This window comes from Marmota marmota, unplaced genomic scaffold, assembly GCF_001458135.2.
Source record: "Marmota marmota marmota unplaced genomic scaffold, marMar, whole genome shotgun sequence".
NCBI classification, from domain to species: Eukaryota; Metazoa; Chordata; class Mammalia; order Rodentia; family Sciuridae; genus Marmota; species Marmota marmota.
In genome coordinates, this window is record NW_025999932.1 from 12,039,423 (window position 1) to 12,063,121 (window position 23,699).

Genomic DNA, 23,699 nt, shown 5'->3' on the forward strand with positions numbered 1-23,699 from the left:
GCAGGGGAGGGTGTGTGTTAAAGGACCAGATCTTCTAAGCAGGAACTTCATCAATCTTGCTTTGAAATGCAGGAGCTTATTTTATCAACTCTTCAACAATAATGAAGTAGTTGAATTTTTAAAAATGTCTTGCTTGCTGTGTTCCACTCTGCCTACAGTTCATGTGGTGGGTCTTGCTTGATCCTCAGTGTAACACTGGTGCCTGCAGTTTAGATCCTAAATAAGGCACACTTCTCATGGCAAAGGGGAAGGGGCCATGGCTGAGGCCTAGGCTGTTGGCAGACCGGCCTGACTTGCCTCTGTCACACCCTTGTTCCATGACCTCGCAATCACTAGCCTTGGCAAACACTAGCCTTGCGTTGGGATTTCCTTATCTTTGAAGAGGTAGGGACTACATGGTTTAATTCTCTAGGGGCAATATCTGGTATATTACTAAATTGTCTATTTCTAAGCAAAAACAAACAAACAAACAAAAAACCCCACCAAAAAACCCCCAAATCTCTCCAGAAAGAATTTTAAAATGAGATGGTAATTTTCCTGAATCCCTCCTCCTCCTTTCTGGACCTGATACTGACATCATGGTCTTTCCTTTCTACTTATGCCCCCAAGAGTTTTCATAATAGTGCCAATAAGAAGACATAAGGGTAATATTTTTTCTTTTTAAACTTGGACCAGAGGCAAGCATGTCTCGACACAAATTGGTCTGGATGCATTTTGTGCGCTGGGTCCTGTTTTTGATCAGTTTGAAGCTCTGCAGATGTTTGCTTGGTGGCCTATGCTGGTGACTGGTTGGGGGTTGGCTAGTGGCAGAGCAGACAGGAAGGGAAGCTTAGGTAAATCATGGTGCTGTGCAGCAAGACGGGGCCCCGCCTTAGGAAGTTTCCATCGTTCCTTAATACTGCCACACAGACTCTTTTATACAGCTCTACATGTAGTTTTGTTTTTTGGAGTGCTGGGGGTTCCTCACACATTCTAGGCAGGTGCTCTACCACTGACACAGAGTCTTACTAGGTTGCTGAGGCTGGCCTCAAAACTTGGGATCCTCCTGCTTTAGCTTCCTGAGTTCCTGGGATGACAGGTGTGCCAGCACTCCTGGCTGAGATACATTTTATATATCATAGAAGTTCCTTATTTAGGCACACAGTTGCACCACTCAGTGAAGTTCTAAAAATCTCCCCAGTAAGATCTCTCGCGATGCTCATTTACAGTTACTGTGTTCCACCACCCTGTCAAGATAACTGCTGGTCTACTTGGTATCTCTGTAACTCTGCTCTTTCTGACTATTGCTTATAAATTGAATCATATAGTATATGGCCTGGCTCCTTTCACATAGAGCAGTGTTCTTGAGGTGACACAGCAGGTGTCCGTCATTCCTTCCCTTTGTTGTGAGTAGATTCTGCTGGATGGTGCACCACACTGTCCACTTGTCATTTCCCCTGTTGGTTGCTGTAATAATGCGGCTGTGAATATTGTGCCTACACATATCTTGTGTGGATGTACGTTTTCAGTTCTCTTAGAAGTGAAATTGCTGGGTGTCATGGTAGTTTCATGTTTAACCTTTTGAGAAGCAACTTTCTGAAGTTGCGACATCATCTTACATCTCTGAGCAATGTTATGATGGACCTGTTTTTCTGGGATTTTTATGTAGTACAGGAAACGTCACCTTGGAGCTGATGTTGAGCTCCTAACAAGGACAGAGGACCCTCTGCAGTTTTCCCTGCTGTGTTCTGTGAGGCTTACCTGGGGAGGGGGTGTTCCACGGACGGAGCTGTGTGGAGGTTGCCTGGCCTTCTCATAGAATGGCAAAGTCAGGCTCAAACTGGAAATGGGAACTGTGGGCCAGTGTGGCTTCACAGCCAGTGAAGTTTGCGCTGGGGGATGAGCTGGCTGAGCGTCAGCAGGAGAGCAGTGACACTGCCAGTTAATCCAAACAGCACAGCACCTGGTCAGCTCTGATGAAGCTGCTCCTATCACCCCGTTTACCAAAGAGGAAACCTAGCTGCCCTGTCTACAGAAATCAGTGTCCTTGACCCATAGCCTGTTTCTTCGGAGGTAGGTCTGCAGGGGTCATGGTGAAGCAGAGTGGACAGACCTTAACCTTGGCATAAGGGCTAAAGAGCTGATTGTCCTCACTCTTGCTGTGTCCCTGAGGAGGGGGCTGACTTCAAGCCATCTTCTCATCTGCACAGGTAGCTGCCTCTGAGGCTTGGGAGGGGTGGTGATGAGGAGAGCCGTGTGCAGAGAACTCTCTGGAGGCTGCTGCGAGTGCCCACGGGGCCTTGTTTCTTTCCCCCTTTCCTGGTGAGCACTGGAGGACAGGCCAGGGGAGCATGGTGGTGCCATGGGAAGAGAGGGTGTGTTCCCCAGTGCTGTTGGAGTGATGCATGAGAAATGCTTGCGAGGTCGCCGGGGCCCTGGCACTGACACTGGGTTCCTTCAGTGGAATCACCAGCTTGGTGGGCAGAGGACCAAGTGCTTCGTAGCAGCCATCTGACAGTCTAGTGCTGGGCTTGGCAAACTACCTCTGCCCTGAGCCAGCTGCGTCGGCTCGTGAGCTAGGAGTGGTTCTTACCTTTTAAAAAGATTGTTAGAAAGAGAGAAGAGTGTGCAACAGAGGTATTTGGCCCCAGGTCCCCTGAGGTGTGTGCGTGTGCAGTGTGCACGCTGCACTTCCAGCATATCACCTGCAGAACTCTTGGTCCTCCAGGGTTTGTGTGGGGCAGTGGGCTTGGCCCGGAGTCCGAGGATTTCTGTAGATCTAGGATTTGGCCAACATGGAGTACTTCTTGATGGCTCCCGCTCTCTCCTCCTTTTGCTGCTCCACCCGAGGCTGTAGGAGAATGTTCAATGGAACACTTTTTGTGTGTGTGTGTGTGTGTGTGTGGGGGGGTGATGGTCAGGTTACATGTATTTCTGTTGTCACAAATCATCCTTGTCTCTGACCTTAGCATTGCTATGCCAGCCCTTTCCCCTTAATGCCTCTAAGAGAGAGGATTTTCAGGTAAAGGAAAGGCTTTTAGTGGTTGAAATCTGCAGGTACTCAAACCATTTGGACTGATGTCCAGAAGAGTCGCTTTCCTGATACCTCTGTTACACGAGCTTTTATAAGATGCACATGGGAAGGCAGGTTTGCCTTGAGGAGTTAGGTGGCCTTGGTTCCAGGTGGCAGTGTTCTAGTGTGACAGCCAGGGTGAGCTTGGCCAGGCGTTGCCCTCACCAGGAGGAGCCTCGGAAGTGGGAGCCGGGCTGCTGGCGCCTGCGTGCCTGGCAGGGTCAGAGTGTTTTCCGTGGCTTTGTTCTTAGCAGGTTGGTTTTAATAGCAGAGGTGCAGGGGTTTATTTCCCAGTGAGCCCCCTAGTTTATTTGGAAGGGATCACGGTTTTCGGGCTTACCTAACAGAACTGCCCTCATTTTGTGTCCAGACCTACTTGGCATGGCTACCCTGGGCCTCCTGCCTTTCGGGGAGGCCTTCTGTTGAAGGAAAGGGGACTGGACACCACTGGGAGGGCCTGGGAAGGGGCCGAGGTTCCTCTCTGGGGGGCTTCGGGGTGGTGGAGTCCTAGGCTGCGACTTGCTCCGAGCTTTGTGACTAGGGGCAAGTCGAGCTGAGGATCTGCAGTTCTGCACTTCCACTCGCCCCTGTGCCCGGCCTCAGCTGCTCCACTCCCCCTGGCCACCCTAAAGTGCGACGATGGCGTCCTCACTGCAGCTTCATGTGGTCAGGCTGGGTACAGACGAGATGCCCTGTGGAGCGCCTGGGAGCATTTGGCACAGGCAGGCTGTCATGGTCCTCCCTGCAGAGGAAGGGACCCCCAGCAAATGTGTGCTGCCGCTCTCACAGAGCTCGGACCACAGGCCGCTAAGGTAACTGAGCAGGTGGCGGGAATGGGTCACGCATTGGGGCAGCACAGTACCTTCCCCCCGTGAGGAGGTACTTTCTCCTCATCTTTAATGTGTTTTAAAGATTGGTTTGCATGTTACTTCTTATTAGTGAGACCAGTTTCTGCCATTTAAAGATAGTAGGTGCTGGCACCAGGATCCCTAAGTTGAGGATCGGGTGTTAGGAGACGTCCTGGGGGTTTGGATATGAGGCCGACACATGGAGAGTCATAGTGCCCCAGTTATTTCCTCCTCTCTTCCCTTCCCTTCCCTTCCCCCTTCCNGGGGGGGAGGCGGCACCTGTGATACCTTCAGAGAGCCCAGGGAGGCCGACCGACCGCTGCCACCAAGGAAAGGACATTCCCTGTGGGTGGACCTGTGGTGCTTACTTGCAGTGACCACTGAAGTTCTCTGTGACCCGGAGGGAAGTTTCTGTATGAACCTGCAGTTTAGGCCTCAAATTTAAAAATTGGTATTTCATCACAGACAAGTGATAAATGAAGAAAAGGCCCTGTCCTGAGAGAGCACTCAGAAATGACAGTGGCTTTCCTTCTGCTTTGTGCTGCCCGGCCACATTAGCAATGAAAGTTTTTTTTTTTTTTGAGAGAGAGTATTTAAAGACTGGAAAATTTTGTCAATTCTTGAGCTTCTTGGAGCCATTTACTAAAGATATTTATTTGGTAAAAGAGGTTTGTTCTTTGGAGACGCTAATTAACCACTAGTTCACCCTCCTCCTCTTGGGGGCCAGAGGTGAGGCTGGGTAGTATGGGGCGGGTGTGGGTGAAGGAGAGGGAAATGCCGAAGGGGAGCTGCAGGCCCCTAACCATGGGCCTCTTCCCAGGGCAGCCCAAGCCACGTTGGAAGTTTCCAGCTGTCACTGCTGGCATGGGAGCCTGGGCGGCGGTGGAGCTGTCTCCTGGACTCCACCATGGGGCGGCCTTGAGGCTGCTGCGTGCTGGGTCTCCCGGGAGCTTTGGCTAATACGGATGCTGGGATCTCCTCCCCAGAGGTTGTGATGGCACCGGTTCCAGGCTGGCATGCTGGTGTGTTTAAAGGCCCCCTTGTGCAGCCCTGGTGGAGAACCCCTGCCCAGCAGGGCCCCGGGGACAGGATTTTTGCCTGGAAAACGTCCTGTAAAGGGACATTTGGCTTTTATTTATGGTTCTTTTTGCTTTATCTTATAAACCTTATGTTGGCCATATACGTACATATTCCTAAATGTTCAAATATTTTATAAAAAAGGACAGATTCTTTTTCAGATTGGGGAGACTGTTTGTAAGACCCCTGATAGTGATCTTCAAAGTTAGGACGAGCGACCTTTATGGGTGAATAGGCTTGACTTGGACAAATTACCCAGTGCTACTTTGAGTACAGAATGCCTCTTGAAGTTTAATGGCCTGATTAATCTGATGAGATGGATTTTCAGGGTATTTATTTGCTTGCAATTAGCTTGAAGATCTCTTATGGGAAGGATAATTTGTATTAAAAAATGGGAAATTGGCACAGTTCCGCCATACCTAAGACTACAGCAGTTTTGATCTCTCAGGGCCGTCTTGCACTGTGGTGTGCGTGCCGCATTCTCATTCGGTGTGTGCTTTGGCCAGTGTTAGTGATTTCTAAAAATGTCCCGGCGTGGAGTGCTGCTGTGAGGATGAGCTCACTCGTTCCTCGAGTGGCTTGCTGGAAGTCCACCCCGGTCCTGAGGGGCTGGGTTGCACTGGCCACGTTGCCTCTGCCACAGGTTTGCTGGAGGCCCTACTTTTCCCTTCTTACCAAGGCCGGCTTGCCCCCCTGTTAAACCTGTGCAGTGGATGCAGAACTGTCAGGTGTCCTTGTTCCTTCTTAGGACATCTTGACACTAGCTCAAGGTCGTGCAGCTGCATGTCCCAGCAGGAGGCAGTCCAGGCTCTTGCTCACTTCTGTGCGCTGTTTTTCTATTCTTCTTGCTGTCAGGACTTGGAGACTGATCCGCAGGCTCAAGCTTGGAGTCCTCTGGCGGTGGTTCCAGAACGGCTTTGTGCCGGGACAAGTCACGTGACTGTGGTAAACTGAAAAATTAAAAAAAAAAAAAAATTGCCCTGTCCTGAGAGAGCACTCAGAAATGACAGTGGCTTTCCTTCTGCTTTTCTGCCCCGGCCACGTCCCTGCTGTTACTGCTGCTGCAGGGATCGTGATGGACAAGGGCCAGCTGTTAAAACTCACCAGCTTAGGCAGAGTTTCTTGGTTTTTATGGATAAAACAGGAGAAAAGCCTAGCTTCACTCCCCCGAGTGGGCTGGTGTGGTCTGACTGCAGTTGGTAGCCGGGCCAGACATGGTCAGAAGAAAACGCGGTAGCTCTTCAGGTTTAACGCCACCAGATACTTAAGACATCACACAACTACTGTCATGAATTCTCTCAAGAGATTCTGGGGTATAATAAGCGCTGTGGAAATCTGGACTCCAGAGGACAGAGCCCTGTATGTGCCTAGGACCCTTGGAGGGGCAGAGGACACACCGCTTGTTGGGGATGCAAATCAAGTCAGGATGGCGCCTGCACTTTGTCAGGAGGAGTGGTTTGTGAGGCAACGCCAACGAGCCATTAAGATGGTGAGGATTCCTGATTGGCTGACTGCTGTATCTGGATGATGTTAATTGAGTCAAGCTGTGTGTAATCAGTTAGGTATATACCTCTGCTGTGCGGCAGAGAGGTGGCTCCTGCTACCTTGAGTGCCCGCTACTTTTGAGTTCTCACTCAGTTCCCGCTGAGTTCACTCACAATAAAGCAGTTCCCGCTTCAACCTTCAAGTTGCTTGTCACCTCCCGGTTATTTGCCCAGCCGGACTGCGGCAACCGCTCACTCGGTTACTCCTGAAGCCAGCAGGTTCCTGCCGCCTGGTTTGACACGGCTGGGCTGTTTTTGCTTTCCCATGAGGTTGGGCCCCTTGAGAGGACCAGGCTTCACTCCTGGTAGGTGACAGGGAACACTAGTCTTCTGGCTTCTGCGGAGAGTGCAGGCCAGGTGTGGGGCGGAGAGGTCCTCCCAGGAGGCCCTTCTTGTTGGTTGCAGTTTCGTCAGCTGGCAAGGTAGACCTACAGACGCCCCTTGAGTTATGCTGGGGCCATGTCCCAGGAAACCCGTGGAAATTGAGAATGCATGTAAGCCACCTGCCCGCTGCGCACCGCAGTGGAGCAGCAGGGTCCCCATACTGTGTCAGTCCTCCCCGCTCGTGTTCATGGGGCTGACTGGATGCCGGGCTCCCGGTGTCTCCCAGCATCATTAGAAGAGCCTCCTACCTGTCACTAGCCTGGGGAGAGATTCAGATTTGAAATTCCAAGTGTGGTTTGTGGTTTCTACTGAGTTTGTATGACTTTTTTTTTTTTTTTAAGAGAGAGAATGAATTTTTTAATATTTACTTTTTAGTTTTCGGCAGACACAACATCTTTATTTGCATGTGGTGCTAAGGATCGAACCTGGGCCACATGCATGCCAGGCGAGCGCGCTACCACTTGAGCCACATCCCCAGCCCTTGTATTACTTTTGAATCACCCCAAAGTAGAAAAACCCCTGTTTAATCACAGCTGCTGTTGGGACTTGACTTTGCCTTGCACCCTTGCCTGCTTTTTGCCGTAGAGTCTGATCTGGAAAAGCCAGGATGGTAGGAGAGGGAGCAAGGCTGTGTCCGCGGCCACCACTGTGCACGAAGCCCTGCTGTGGGAACACAGGGATTCTGCTGGCACCAAGTGGGCTCTGTCCTTCCTTTCTCAGAGGACTTTTCGGTGGCATGCCTTTGAACCTCCTTCGCTCTCAGGGTGGGTGGACCTGACCTGCTGTGTGGCTGGAGAGTGCCTGCGGGCAGCGCCCTTTCTTAGTGAGAGTCCTCTTCATCCAGAGTCCAGATCTGCCTCGGGCCTGTGTCTGCCTCTTCCTCAGGAAAGGTTTCCTGCTAGGTTTGCTTGTGGTGCCTATGCCCTTCCTCAAGGGTCAGGGAGGTACGTAGACTTCAGTTTAGGTGGGGAAGGGTCTGCTCAGAGGACTCGGTTGCCTGTGTTTGCTTGTCCTGTGGAGTGTCTGACTTTCCCAGCACAGTCTCTGTGCAGCCCATGCGGCCTCCACACAACTTCGCCACCGAGTGTGAACTTCATCATCCCATCTCCTCTTGCTTCTGGGTTAGCCACATCCCTAGCCCTTTTTATGTTCTATTTGGAGATAGGGTCTTGCTAAGGTGCTGAGGCTGCCCTTGAACTTGGGATCCTCCTGCCCCAGCCTCCTGAGTTGCTGTATCACAGGCATGCACCACCATGTCCTGTGCCTCTGGGCTTTCTGGATGGAGTTGGGGAGGGAGAGAGACAGTAGACTTTGGTTGGAGATGCTAAAGGTGGTAAACTGGGAAGCACTGAAATGATGAGAGGAGAGCATGATAATACAAATGGGGCTGAATGGGTTTTCAAATAGGTCAGGATTTTCATCTCTCTGTCGATCTGTCTGTCTGTCTGTCTGTCTGCCTGCCTCCCTCTCTTTTCTTTGCAAGTTTTGTTTTCTCCCAGGCTTTTTTCTATGAGCAGATGCTTTGCCCTTTGTCAGTCTATATGTGGTTTTGTGTGTGTACCTGACTTTTCTCTGAAAGCTTAACATGCCACAGGCATTTCCCCCTGCGATTCAAATACTGCACAGCCAGCGTAATAGTAGGGAATTTGCTGAGTACTTACTTGTTCTCCAGGCTTTGGGCCAAGAACTTTCCATGAACTATCTCATTGAATCCTCATGATCAGGCTAAGAGGATGTCCTTCTGTCTGCCCTGTGATGTGGATGAGAAAGCTGAGCAGAAAAGACACTGAGTATCTTGCCCTTGGTCACAGAGCAGGCAGAGGGGTGGAGGAGGGGTTTAAACCCAACCAGGTGGTTTCCGCCTCCTGGGTGGGGCTCTCACTTGGGTCCATGTCTTTATAAAGGTTGTTTAAAGGCTGGAATCCAATATTCCATTGTACATGTACATTAGATGTTGCTTAATTGGGTTGCTTTACTTTAATCCTGTTTTGCATTTTAAGAAACTCGGGTTGTGTGTGTCTGCTGGTGTGGGTGACTGGAAACGTGGGATGAGGACGGGTGGTTTCCTAGGTTGACTGATCTACATCTGGACACATGCAGAGTAGTGACAGCAGTACCAGGCTTGGGGTCCGCTGCCGAGGGGCTTGTTTTCATTCCATGTTTGCCAAGGCAACGAGTCACTGTCACTGACCCCTCTAGGACTACTTGCCCCAATCCTGTCACTGCTGTGTGTGTAATCAGAGTCACTAAAGGAGAGGCGGTCCCTTAAATGTAGGAGAAGCAGCTCTGTAGAAGTTGCTGGGTACTTTTCATCGATGTCCTTGAGGATTGATTGCCATTTTGTCTAGATGGAGGCGTCCTTAATAGTGACCAGGCCTTGTTTGAGAGCTCATGGCCACTCTCTCCAGTGTTGGGTGGTTCTATACTCAGGCTGAGGGCCTTGATCTGGTGCTGGTGACCCGCCCTCACCCTGATGTGGAGAGGTGACAGTAGTCTTGCTGGTTTTCCATCGCTATGGGTGACCAGGCGATCCAGGCTTGTTTCTCGCTGGCCACCTGGAATAGTGTTGTACCGTCCTACAGTGAGGAGCTTGTAGATTGCTGACTCTCGGGCCCTTGGGCCTGGCCCTTCAGGTGCTCATGATCCTTGGCCAGGTGTGTGTTTCCATAGGTGACCTGAGGAAAGGTGAGGGGCCTTCTCAGAGCCCAGCCCTGTGCCTGGGCCTTTTGAGCTGGGTGTGCCTCTTCTCTGTACTTTGGTCAGTTATTAAAGGTCCTGACCTCAACATAGTTTAGTAAGGCCTTCCTCCTGGTGTGAGTGTGTGTGAGGGATCAGTGTTTCTTGGCATTCCTCGGGGTTCTCATCCTGTGGCTGGGTCTTACTCTCTGGGGTTCTTATCCTGTGGCTGGGGTCGCCTGTGGAGCAGCATATGGCTGGGTGTCTCTCTCCATTGGACAGGAACAGGCCTCTCTGCATGTTGACAGGGGTGTTCTGAGAGGGCCCTTCGGACTTCACCTTGGAAACAGTGTCAGAGGAAATCATGAGGCCAGCCCAGGTCCTGGGATGGGAAAATACTCTGTCCCACAGGGAGCAACAAAGTAGCATAGGGTGACTGACCACAGGGGACGGTTACCTGTTGGCACCATTAGGGTAGCAGTCTGCTGCTTGCCTTCTGCTTCTCTCAGGCATGCAGGCTTGCCCTCCCCTGCCATTTCCTCCTCCCTCTCACACAGCAGCAGGCTCAGGGCTGGGGTGGGGCAGCTAGTGAAAAGCCATCATCTCAGCTGTCATGAGCGAGAGGGAGGAGGGTCTGCAAACAGGGCAGGAGCCGGAGGCCTGTGTAGGAAATGGTCATGGTTCCCATGGCTCCGAAGTGGAGGCAGGACTGGCAGTGCTGGCTGCACCTGGCTTCTGGCGTCCCTCTGTCTCTGGTTGAGGAACAGACCAACCCAAACCTGGTGACTTCTTGTTTCTCCTGATTCTGTGGGTCGCTGGGCAGTCCTGGCCTTTCCTGGGTGCTCTGCAGTCAGCTGGTGGCCCTGCCTGTTGAGGCTGGATGGCCTAGGGGGACTTTCTGCAGGAGCTGGGGCCTCAGTGGAGTCCAGGAAGTGGCTGATTGGTCTCCCCACTGGCTGGGAGGTGTTCCAGTCACCTCACAGGCAGGGTGGGATTCCTTGGGAATTGGAAGGGCTTGGGGAATTCCTCCACTTCCCCTGCCCCTCTCCTTTTCTTGGTTTGAGGGTGAGGCAGCAGGAGAGGAACTGACCTAAAACATACTGTGGCAGTCACCTGTCCGCCCGCCTTGCTTCTCCCCAGTTCTGAGTGTTGGTTCTGCGTATGGTGGTCCCAGACCACCACCAGCAGCAGCAGTGTCACCTGGGAACTCTAAGTTCCAGATTGACTTAATGGGAAATTCAGCCTGTGGCTCAACCACCTTCTCAGTGAGTCTGACGCGCTGAAGTGTGAGGACCTGCTCTTCGGAATGAGGGTGGTGGCTGGCTGCCTTCTGACTTAGGGCCTCAGGCCTTTGCCACCTCTCTGTTGTCAGAAGAAATGCTGTCCCCCAGCCTCCCTTCAGGCCCCCGTCTCTCTGAGTTAGAGTCTTCTTTGTGATGTCTGACCTAGGTCCTGTTTGTGTCTGTGTATGTCTGCACAAAATCCACCTTTAAAAAGTAACTTTACCACTCAGGGTCATCGAGCATCAGTGTCCTGCTGCTCCTGGTTCCCAGGCTCCTGGTTGTAGAGGTAAAACATGGCCCCAGACACCCTCAGCGCAGTCTAGCAGTGGAGGAATACAGGGTGACGTCCAGTTGAGCAGGGGAGGTGACAGATTCCGACAGTAAGTGCTGGGCTTGAGATGTCTGGGCACGAAGAGATGATACCTCGCAAGCCATGGGTCCTAAGGGCTCAGGCTCCGAAGGCCGGGCAGGAGCTGGTGCAGAGAAACCTGTCCTGGGCACAGGAAGTTAGTGCCGGGTTTCCCTGAAGGTGGCTGTTCCTCAGAATCTTTTAGAGTGCTCTCCAGGTGGATTTTGTGCATCCCCACCCCACAGCCTTGTGAATAATAGGTGTCCCAGACGGTTTTGATCAGCCAGATTTGGAAACACTGACCCAAACCCTGACCCTCACCCTGACCCTCTCGGCTTGCTCCAGGAACAGGAGCAGAGCACAAGCAGGAGGCCTGGGGTGGAGCTGGGTTTGTCCTGAGTTAGGCTGGCCTAGACGGGTCTGTATGTAAAGATCTTCTGGAACCCGGAGGTAGGGTGGGGGTAGGAGGGTCGGAAGAAGAGCTGAGAGCAGGGTTCTAGATGCCAAGGGACTGGAAAGTTACAAGGAGGAGGAGTAGTTGACGGGCTCAAGTGCAGGGCACTGCGTCACTGGTGACCAGAGGCAGCTGAGCCAGGCTGCGGTGGGGTGGGGGGGGGGCAGGTGTGGATGCCTGTCAGGACCTTCCGAGGAGGAGCTGTGTGAAGGTGGAGGCTGCCGGGTGCTCTTGTTTGGAAATGGGAGAAGCCTGAGCTTGCTGCCCTGGGCGGGGAGCCAGTAGAGGGGGGTGGATGGAAGAGGGCTGTTGAAGTAGAGTCCTGGAGCAGAGAAGGATGGATTCCAAAGCCCAGCTTTTAGGATTGGCCTTGAAGAAAAGGAGGGCCACCCCACCTCGTCCTGGAGGGAAGGAGGTAAGGGGACGGTGTGAAGGTGGACAAGGTAGCTGCTGGGAGTGGCCAGCAGCCACTCGCCTCTGTTCCGTTAATTTGAAGAGGAGATGCCCCATCCTAACCACTGGGGCTGTGCAGGAGGGCGGAGGCTCGACTCAAGGCACCATGCAGGGGAGGAGGGTGCCAGGTGCCCACCCGGGATTCTCTGGCCACTTTTGGGGATGTTCCCAGTTCCCCAAAGTGACTTTGAGGGGTGTTCACCTGGAGTACCTGACAGGTTTGAAAGTAACGGGATATTTTAGGGCTGCCCACTAGCTTCAGAAATAATCCCCACTCTGGTGAATTGATGGTCCTGGGCTCTGGCTGCTGTCACAGACTCTGGCAGATGCAGGGCACTTGGGCTGTTTCCGAAGCCTGGAATACGAGTTCAGGCTCCCCGCGTGGTCAGTTCTCCACCACTGAGAACAGCAGGTGCTCAGGAAGCACACTAGGGCTCCGTGTGAGCCAGCCGTGGCCACGTGTGCAGCGCTTTGGTGGAAGCCCCAGGGGCGGGAGCCTCAGCTGCCCCATGACTGTGTGTAGCTTTCCATGAGCCGAGGTGTCTGCGCTGGCCTCTGGTCCTTGTGGTGCTGGTGTTTGTTAGGCTATGGCTCCATAGGACGTCCCCTTCCAATTTTAAGTGTCACTGTCTCTCTTTCATGTGTCCTTCCTTCCTGGCCAGTGGTTTTGAGCTTTCTCACTGTGGGTGCACAGTCTCTGGGCCAGGCTTTGCCCCTCTGTGAGAAGGAGGCCGCCTGAGACTTGGTGCCTGCATTATCACTGTGCCTTGTTTTGTTTCCTGGGAGGGGACACCTTGTGGCCCAGTGAGGCTCCCACATTAGGCCACAGGCTGACTTGTTCCCATGGCTCCCTTGGGCAGTGCTTGCTGGGACCTCTGAGTGTTTCTTCCCCCAGCAGGTGAGGGGTGGGTGCCTGACAAGACTCACTCCACTCTCTGGTTGTCACCGCTGTGTCCTGTGCCTGGGACCTGCTTTGGCCCTGCTGGGCTTCTCACTCTACCCTCTTCTCTTATTCTCTTTACTTCCTTTTCAGTCCTCTCCCTTTCCTCTCTGACCCTTTCCCATCCTATTCCAGTGTCTTTGAAGGCTCCGTGGACCTTCGAGGGTTGTCTCCGCGTCCCCTTTCTCCTGCATGCAGGGTTGTTCTAAGGGAGAATGTGTCCCTAGGGCTGCTGGCTTGAGCCCTTTGATGCCCAGGGAGGTTCCTGGCTGTTGCTTGTCACTGGGGTGGGGCTGGGGTGTTCCTTGTTCTGAGGTGTGCAGTGGCTCTGTGCACCTGGCTCTGCTTGTTAAACGTTAGTATCCCCCACCCCCCTGAGTTTTGTGACAAATAGCCCCTCACATCACTTCTACACATGCCCTGGGGGTGACAGGTTACTGCCCCCATAGAGAACTCAGCTGTTCACACATCTCTGTGCAGGGGGACTGCTAGGGTGGGTGCCTGACCATTCATGATGGTGAAGAACTTTTAGGAACTGTTTCAGGGACACAGCACTTATGTGACAGAACAGTGCAGGCTGCTTATTGTTTTCTGGGATTCGGTTGGATTGTTGCTGTAGGTGGAGGCAGCAGTTGTCAATGAGGGTGGACACTGGGCTTTGCACCAGTCCCTCATAGGTAGACTGTCTGTCCCTCCATCCCAATCCCTTGCCTGATGTAGTAGATACCTGTATTTTAATAAATACCCACTTGGATTTAGGTAATTTTGGGGATAGGGTGGAATTTTTGTTTAGACAAGAGTGTGCTGTTGGGATTGAACCCAGGACCTTATGCCTGCTAGGCAAGTGCTCCATCACTGAGCTACATCCCCAGGCCAAGACAATAAACTATATGTCCATTCTAGCACGTTCACAGAATCATTTAGGCTTTTAATTCCACTTTTAATTTTAATTCCACTTTTCTTCTTTAATTGGGTTTTGTTTAATTGTTTAATTAATTTTGTTTAATTGTTGGACGTTTACCACGTTTATCAGTCTAATCTACATATGTAGGTGAGACCCAGGAATCTTAGGTCCTGACCCTGAAGAACTGTGTTCCCAACCAATCTGACCCTTGACACAGAAAGCGGGACTATGGACTGAAGTATTATAAATAAAGAAATGATCATGGCACTGTGAAGTATAAAGGTTTTCCTTCTTTTTCTTTTCTCCTGCAGAACCTAAAAGCAGACCCAGAAGAGCTTTTTACGAAACTGGAGAAAATTGGAAAAGGCTCTTTTGGTGAGGTGTTCAAAGGCATTGACAATCGGACTCAGAAAGTGGTTGCCATAAAAATCATTGATCTGGAAGAAGCTGAAGATGAGATAGAGGACATTCAACAAGAAATCACAGTGCTGAGTCAGTGTGACAGTCCCTATGTAACCAAATATTATGGATCCTACTTGAAGGTAAGGCTTAAAAATAGCGCCATTTTCCATCTTGCAGCACTTGGCTGAGCGGGGACAGGAAGGACTCCTGCAGCACAGCAGGCTTGCTCAGGAAGGAGGGTGATGTGACCTTTGCAATCAGAGCAAGCTGACTTCGATGGTCTATCATTTTAAATGTCGCCTATAGAAATTTATTTTTGGCGAAGTGTTTGATGTTGACATTCTCTTAGAAACAACAGAGTATTTCTGGGTGGGGCTTTGGCATCAAAACTGTCTCTCAGTATCACAGTAACTGTTAATCACCTAATTTTAGGATGATTTATGAGCAATAATAAAAACTCATGCCAGCTTAAGAATATTAATCTCTTAATGTTTTCCATCATAACTGCAATTTAATTTAATGCTGTTTTTAAAGACTGTTGCTGAGAATTGTTAATTTTGATAGCTAGTTTATCTATGCTTCTCAGAATACGAAACTAAGTTACAACAACAGAGCACTACAAACTATCCTTGGCCTTTATGCTATTCCTAGAATCGTATTAAAATGGTTTTCTGATCTTGATGGAACCGGTTCACTCTATTAGATGTTGCAGGGTCATCTTCTCCCCTGAGAAGTTCTAAGACTGTTCTTGTGTTTTGGGTTCCTAGACGTGTTCATTTCATGAGCTACAAATGTGTAGTATCTTTTAAACTGAGTTTTGGAAATCAAAACATTGTAGGTAGAAATGACTATTTCCCGAGGAAAGCAGCACTACACCATTGTGAGTTTATCTATCTGCTTAATAAACCTGCTCTGATGTAAAAAGGGATAATATAGGTTTTGATTTTGTGGAAATGTGAATAAGAAGGTATTAGTTGAAGGTTGGAAATTCTGAGAACCTTTGATTTACCAAAATGAATATTTAAAGGAAATCAAAATTGAGTGGTAATACTATTTTCCATTCTGTAAATGGTAGCAATATGGCATGGCTAGCTCAAATGTAGCATTTTGAATTGGGAGTGAGTTTTGGAGTTGAATGTCACCAGGCTTGAATCTTGCCATCATTTACTTTGGTGTGTGGCCTTGAGTGAAAAAAAAAAAAAAAAAGAAATTGTTTTTAAAGCTTCCTTGCTTCCTGATTTGTAAAATGGAAAATACCCATTGTTGCAGGGCCAGGGATGTGGTTCATTGGTAGAATGCTTAAAATCCTGGGTTTAGTCCCAGCACTGCAAAACCCCAAAACAAACAAAAACCCATTGTTGTAAAAATTAAATGGAAAATAAGAATGTGGAAGTACCTTCAGTCAGCTTTCCATAGCTGTGACCAAAATACCTGACAAGAGCCACTTGAGAGGAGGACACTTTATTCTGGCTCCCATTTTCAGAGATTTAGTCCATGGCCAGCAGACTCCTGGTCTGGGCCCAAGGTGAGCAGAAAGTGATGGGAGGGTGTAGCAGAGGAGAAAGGAGAAGGGGCCACAGGTGGATGTACCCTTTCAGAGCACGCCCTCGCTGGCCCGTCTCCTTCTGCTTACAGTCGCCACCTGTCAGTCACCAAACTAGGATGGACTGATTGGGTCACAGCTCACAATCCGACCATTTCACCTCTGAATATTCCTGCATGAACACAGGAGCTTTTGGGGGACACCTTCTATCCAAACCATAACAAGTAGGTACCTAATCTTAATTTCCTTCCTTAATTGGTTGGATTTGTTGAGACCTCCTCTCTTAAATTGCCTTGTAGTGAAGGTAAATTACCTTCAGAGAAAGTCTCCAGTGAGGTCAAACCAAGAAAACCCGACCAGTGAGAGCTGAGGAAGGAGGCCAGTGCCCAGAGTGAGTGTTGCATGCTGGTGCCCCAGCGTGGCACTCACCAGGCAGCCGGGAGGCACCGCAAACCTTCTTATGACCAGGAGGAGAGCACGTGCGGCTTCCACAGGGGAGTGCCAAGGTCGAATGGATATTAGATTTCTAAGAAGAACAAGCTCAGCTTGGGATCTGTGCTGTGCTGCTTCGTGTGCTGTCAGCTTCCTGCAGCAGTGGTGGTCAGCAGATTCCCAGTTGGCGTTGATGGTTTGCCGCTGTTGTATGGTAGATCTCAGAGTGTCAGTGATTTAGCTCAGCTGCTGTGTAACTGGAAATTAGGGCTCAGTGGCTACGCATGTCTTCAGCCTCAGCTCTGCAGCAGGATTTTACTAATTGTGGGGGTAGATGGCTTTACAGTGGCTCTGACTACACATACCTAGAGTCCTGTTCAGTCTGTCTGGTTCTTGCCTGAATCACTGATTCTGGACCATCATAAAGCAACCTGACCTTGGTTCAGGGTTGCCCAGTGAATTTTATTTAGTTGACATAAAGCCAACTGCTGTCATAAACTCCTTAAATTTATAATAACTCAGGTATGAATTTATCTCTTGCTCACAGGTGGCCTGGTCTGGGGGCTCTTTACCTCCAAACACTGATCCAAGACCTCCAGTTCCTTTGTCTTGCACATTAGCTGTGCTTGGCCATCTTAAGTCAGTGGAGGCTCACGGGTAGGAGAAGCTATGTGCTCAGGCCTGGCCCAGAGCATGCCGTTTCTGTCCATGTTGCCCTGGCCAGAACACCCCTGACCACATCTAACGTGGGAGGCTAGGAATGTCATTGATTGCATGTTTAGTGGGTGGAGAAATGGGCTCAGTGCACATGGCTGGTCTTTTCCAAAGACATGAACTTTAAAGGAAATGGAATAACTCATGGGATGGTTTTTCCACTGACTGTCTTCAGGTCAGACAAAAAGTTTGTGTAATATTTTTATCTTGTATTTTATAAATTTTACCAGGCTGATTGTCCTTTAGGAAATAGTACCACAAATAACATCTCCACCATTGTGGAAGGTTGCCTTCCATTTCGTAAATCATGTTAAAGACCATTGTCATTTTATTTAAAACATGAACTGCTGTTCATAAACAGCATTAACTGTCACAGTCAGCCAGGACAGGAACCCAGATTTGTAATCCTATCTGCCCATTCTTACATGATAGAATTCCATGGACTCCCTGGCCCACAAGAGGACCCTGTGACAGCCAGACTACCCTCGCATTACCTTGGTAGCTTAGGACGTTAGTGTGGTCCTGACTGGCAGGCAAGAGGCGGATGACGGTGACTTGTTAGACCAGGTTGGCATTGCTTGTGCTGCATGTGGTCCCCATTGCCCTTTGAAAGCTGTACGGTTCAGAGCTCAAGTTCTTCATTCTTTACGAGGTGACTGGAGAGGGGGTCTTAGGATCTCACCCCATGTTAAGGGACTTTTACATAGCAGGACTGGACAAAGGAGAGAATGAATACCAGCAGCTGGCGTCCTCATTGCTGGGTCAGCATTCAAAGGTTTCATGGTTATTATTTGGCTTCATTCATCTAGACCAGCAAAAAAGATGAAAAAGAGTTAAGTGGTCAGGATGTCCTGAATATTACTGCAGACCAGGAGGTAGGTTCATTTTGATGTGTAGCCATGATCAAATCTTAGATCACTTGGTGGCATGTTGTTGCCCAAGATTAAAAACAAAACAAGGGCCGGGTGTGGTGGTGCACACCTGTAGTGGCTCAGGAAGCTGAGGCAGGAGGATCAAGATTTGAAAGCCAGCCTCAGCAAAAGCAAGGCACTAACCAACTCAGTGAAGCCCTGTCTCTAAATAAAATACAAAATCGGGCTGGGGATGTGGCTCAGAGGTCGAGTGTCCCTGGGTTCAATTCCCGGTAAACCAAACCAAACAAAGAACAAGTAAGACAGCCAGGGAGAGAGGGACAGTGATGTAATATTGAAAATTCTTGTTTATGTTGTTGGATGTGAGGACTGGAAAGGTCTTGAAGATTATCACGCGCCCTTCACTTCATTCATTGTAGCCTAAGTGTTTAATGTTTGGAAAGTCAAACAGTCGGAATGTTAACCAGAAGTCTCCATCTCTCAACTGTTGTACCACAAAAACACCATCCACAAGATCCAAATGAAAATGTTTGTTGGTGCGTGGGGTGTGCAGGACAAGAGAGGGAGTGTTGAGAGTATGTTTTTAGTGAGGACTTAAGATGGGGACAGTACTGAGAGGTGGGCGCAATGTGGGATTCTACCTCCCTTCTGCCCACCGTGGACTCTCTAGGCATTTTGGTGGGGGGATCGCCAGCCTACCAGACCCTCCATCAGGTTCACGGATGGTCACAGCCAGGGTTTTCGTCTTGGAGCCTCCCCTACCATGGGCCACTGACTTGCTAAGGGACCAAATGCAGGTAGATACACTGATCTTTGGGATTGCTATAGAGTTTGGGTCATGTTTGTAAAGTGCCTTGCATTTAATTAATTTTTAGTAAATGATAATTTCTTCTTCTTATAATTTTTGGTACTGGGATTGAACTCAGGGACACTCGACCACTGGGCCACATCCTCAGCCCTATTTTATATTTATTTAGAGGCAGGGTCTCACTGAGTGCCTTGCCATTGCTGAAGCTGGCTTTGAACTTGCGATCCTCCTGCCTCAGCTTCGGAGCTGCTAGGATTATAGGTGTGCTGGGATTATAGGCGTGCACCACTGCGCCTGGCTATGTTTTTTAAATTAATATGAGAAAAGTTATCCAAATAACTCAGCTCATTAGTCTGAAACTGATTGTCAGCATGCTGAACATGGGGCTTTCTTATGCTCTTTTATAATGTTACTTAGGTCGCAGACATCAAGCCAGATTGAAGCAAATCAGGTGTGAGGCCCAATAAAAAAGAATATAAATGGCTTTTCAAATCTTTATTTGCCATAGTTTTTATTTTTTAATTTTTTTTTTTATATTTATGAACTTTGGAGTAATTGTCTGATAGTGGACTCAGATCCTTGGTTTATGTGTAATTTTCATCAGTTCAGAGATTGTCAGGATCGTTTTACCCAAAAAATTCACTAGAAGGCTATTAAGGGAAAGTCCCTCAATGAATTTTAGAAAATAAAATCATTCTGCTAAAGTGTTGGTGACATGGGCACATTATAGAAAATAGCACACTTTTAGAGTAATTTTCAAAGCTGTAGTTTTTAGACTTCTAGTTTCCTTTGGGGAAGGGAGGGGGGAGAAAAACAGTAGTGCCTGATGAAATGAAAAAACAATCATTTTGCTCTCAGGGAATGAAGTAAAAGGAGGCCGGCTGGATGAATGGAAATGGGAAAAGACACTGTGTGAAGGGCTGGTGTTTCCTCGGGGGAGGCTGCCTCTCCATGATTCCCAGCAGCCTCCCCTGACTTTCAGGCCATCCTAGGTGGACAGTAGGGTATAATCAGCTTACTGTACTTATCTCCAGGGGACACCCCTCCTGTGGTTTTCTGCCCTGAAGGTTGTGTTACAATTCCATGATCTTTTTGAATCTCAGCGGGACCTTCAGCCTGGCCACTGTGCCAACAGGCATAGTCCTTTAGGACAAGTTAAACCGGATCTTCACTTACACTTTTCTCCCAGCTGTTTCTTGAAAACCATGTTCCTGAAACCTTTGATTTCAGGCATATTTAGGAATACCAATGGGTTATTTGCTTCCGAGAATGTGTCTGTCTTCAGGTACATGCCCTGGAAGTGCAAAATCTCCTACACCTCAGAAATTCTTACCAAACCACAATACCTTTTAAATTTGTGTCTATTTTCCTTCCAAAGATAGAATTCCAGCAGTATTTTCAGTTAACTGGAGAAAATAAGATACTACTTTAATGTTTTAGTACTTAAGGGAGAGGATTTGTAGCTTTTTTGAACCAGAGTCAACAAACCATCTTTAAAGGGCCAGGGAATAAAGTCTCGACCCTCCCACATGGAGAGGTCCTTATCTTGTTGGAGGACATTCTGTGCCTATTCTGGTCTACATTTGGGAAAATGTGGACCATCTAAATGTGCCCTGTAGCTCTTTGTCCCCCCCCCCCCCAACACACACACACACACACCGGCCACCCAGGTGCCCCACACCCTGAAGACCCTTGTGGCAGTGTCTGCAGAGGTTCTTGGTGTCCAGTGCTGTTGGCATCTAGTGGGTGGAGGCCAGGGGTGTTTCTGCACATCCTGTAGTGCACAGATTACCCAGCACAATGTCAGCAGCACCCTGCTAAGTCCAAGTCACCCTGCTCTGTGATCTTGGTTCACAGAATGGGTGTGCCAGTGATGGTGTTCCTCCAGCTGACATTTGGGAGACTTGGACAGGTAATCTCAGAGACCTTGGTCTGCCCACCCGATTTTCCTTGCCAGACCACATGTGGGCTTTGAGCAACATGGCTGATACGTCCCAGAAACTCAGGACAGAGTGTGCACTGCTCGCATGCTAGGCTGCAACACTGCAGTCTCATGCAGCACTTGGCTGATGGTGTCCGAGAGAGGCTTCACTGGGTTTCTTCTGTTCTGATGGAAGGCAGGGTAAAAGGTAGACCATGTGATGGACTGAAGGGGTCAGTATTTACATGGCAGTCGGTACCCAGGACTCACTGAGACCTCCCCTGGCCAGGGGTTCATCTTGAGCAGCTGGTAGTGGACAGCAGTGGTCTGGTGGGTGCCACCCACTCCTCACAGACAGGCGGGCTCATGACAGGTTGCTTTTCTCCCTGGGACACTTTACTCCAACTGAAAATTCACCTTCACTGGAGGTTCTCATTTGCTCGCTGGTGTTTGGATTTTTTCTAGCAAATGGATGTGGTGATCATGGTCAGGAGTGGTTACTGAGTCTTCATCTTGATGTTGTGTGTTAGAAAAGTTTTAATGGGCGAGAATTCAGGTGAGCTGCTGATCCCTTTCTTTTATTTATCTACTTACTTACTTTATGGGAGTGCTGGAGTCGTGGTTCTCAAGGTGTGTGAATGAGCCGTGGTGTGACCCTGGTAGTCTCTGACTCTGGACCAGCTCTGGAGTCACTCAGCAGGCTGTTTTGTTCTGTTAAATGGATTGTTAGCCTTGTCTTGCGTTTCTTTCCCTCTTTCCATCTATGGACCTTTGAGGGAGGATAGTGGGGTTTTTCAGATTTTACGCTTTGTGGCGCTGCAGCCATTGATCTAGACAAGACCTTTCTCTGTCTCAACATCTGTGTGTCTTTAGTGGATAGGACATTGTTTTGTGTACTGTGTCCGGGTTTATTATCCCCTCCTGTAGAATTATTTTTAGTGTTTACACACAGCAAGTCCCACCTTTTTGGATATATGTTCTTCCTATTTTAGCATACATATAGCTCCTTCTAGGCTACATTGTTATACTAGGGCACAGAACAAAAATTCCTGAACCATCAACCCCTGGCAATAAGTGGTCTTTCCTTACACTTTTGGATTTCCAAAATGCCGTAAGTGGAACGTGACAGCCCACAGTATTTTGTGTTTTTTTTTTTTTTTTTTTTAAGTTAGCGTAATGCCTGTGGGAACCGTCCATGTTCATGTGGGTGTTTTTTTTTTTTTTTAATTTTTGAATGGCACACAATTGGATGGATATGCATATTCATCTTTTAAGGACATTTGAGTTGTTTTCAAACATGTTTGCTGTAAACATTCACAGTCTGTTTTGTATGAACATGAATCTTTTGTTTCTCCAGGATGGTAGATACCTAGAAGTAGGATTACTGAGTCATAGGGTCAGCGTCCCTGTACTACCATGTGTGATTGCTCAGGAGAGACTGTCCCATCAGCAGGCACATTTTTTTTTTGTGTGTGTGTGTTTCCCTCACTCCTTCCCCCCCTTTTTTTCCATCTTGTTTTAATTCATATACCATGCAGTTTGCCCACCTGTGCAGCTCCCTGGTTTCTAGTGTGTGCACAGGATGGGCGGGCACCACCACAGCTGATTTGGAACCTGTGTTGAAGCAGAGCATCGTGGGGGAGCATGTGGAGGAGCAGAGTGGCTCACCCCACTTGCCCCCGTGGAGAAGATGCAGAGAGGGAGGAGGGGCCAGGGTTCACTATTCCCTCCTAGGGCGGGACCCTGGTGACATGTCTTCCTCCCATTAGTCCCTACCTCTTGAAGGTTCCAGGGGTGCCATCAGCTGGGAACCAAGCCTCTAACACCTGAGCCTTTGGGGGATGCTAAAGACCCAAACCACAGCACTGAAGAATACGCCATCGTACACATACACCCTACCTTGTTATCCTGGGTCAGTTGAGGGGCGGCTGGTTGTTTCTGCCTGGGTCAGTTGAAGGACGGCTGGTTGTTTCTACTTTCTGGCAGTGTCTAAGTGTTTCTGTGGATGTTGTATTTCTCTTGGAGTGGAAGGTTGGGTCACATAGGAATTCTGGTTAGCCTTTCAAGAAACTTTTTCTTGCGGTTTGGTTTTGTTTTGGGGGAACTGTTGAGACTTTTCCCAAGCAGCTACACCGTTGTACATTCTCACAGTACTAAAGCAGGTTTCTAGTTTCTCCTGACCTGTTCTCTGTTTTTAAAACAACAGCTATTCAATAGAAGCACACTTTTCAATCAATTGGATGGATTGATTGGTTGAATTTTTTTGGGTCCTCGGGATTGAGTGCTTTACCATTGTGCTACATTCCCAGTCTCTTTATTTTTATTTTTTGAGTCAATGTCTTGCTAAGCTGTTGTGGTTGGCCATGAACTTGGATCTGGAGCCTCTGGGATTCCAGGTGTGTGCCACGGGCTCATGGGTTTTGATAAGCATTTCCCCTGTGGTTAATAATGTTGGGCTTGGTTTGTCTACTTTTTGCTTAAATTGATATACGACTTCCTAATTTCCCCCAGTCTCTTAGATACCGCGTTTGTCCTGCTTCCTTGTGTTTCTGCTGTGGGTAAGTGGGAGCAGCTGTGAGCATTCTCGGACTTGGCGACTTGTTGGTTTCTGGGTTCAGGGTTCACGTCTTCGGGAAGCTTTCTTGTGGGTGAATGTCTTCTAGTGTTTGAGAGCACATTCCAGCTACTCCATCTTGGTCTCCGAGGCCCTGGGCATCTCCTCTGCCACCACACTTTTCACTTTGAGGTGCACTCAGCTGTTGTCCTGTCTGACATTTCTCCTCTCGTTTACCGGGTCTCTTTCCACTACTCCCCTGAGGCTTGTTCCCCCTCACAGAGGACATTTCAGATATTAAGTCATAGCTTCACTATTTTACAGCTGGAGGAAGGCAGGCATTGGTTGGTGGATAGGGGCACTCCATTGTCAGGGGCACCTTGTGGGTTCTGCCCTTGGTGGCTCATCTATCCACTTGCCCCTCGCTGTCTGCTCTTGGACAGTTCTCTGGGGGGGGGGGGGATCTGTCCTGCTTCTTAAAATATTCTC

General features: G+C 49.2%; 1 protein-coding gene and 1 long non-coding RNA gene across 4 annotated transcripts in view; one reads left to right on the forward strand and one right to left on the reverse strand.

The window, feature by feature from the left end:
* The first annotated feature begins 3,804 nt into the window (after positions 1–3,804).
* The window catches only part of Stk24 (serine/threonine kinase 24), a 63,947-nt gene continuing 44,052 nt past the window's right edge, over positions 3,805–23,699 (forward strand). For 2 of the 3 annotated variants that reach the window (XM_048800725.1, XM_048800723.1), the window contains exons 1-2: positions 11,990–12,082; positions 14,276–14,506. In XM_048800725.1, coding sequence (XP_048656682.1) covers positions 12,005–12,082; positions 14,276–14,506 — 309 coding nt within the window. In that variant the 5' untranslated portion in view covers positions 11,990–12,004. Of the gene's footprint in view, positions 3,865–11,989; positions 12,083–14,275; positions 14,507–23,699 lie in introns of those variants that run through there. The other variant, XM_048800724.1, reaches the window with a different exon arrangement.
* Positions 8,917–18,905, reverse strand: LOC125616072. Its single transcript, XR_007346687.1, has 3 exons — positions 18,584–18,905; positions 12,485–12,493; positions 8,917–8,927 (listed from the first exon to the last, which is right to left on the reverse strand). It is a non-coding gene; the product is annotated as an uncharacterized LOC125616072 (long non-coding RNA).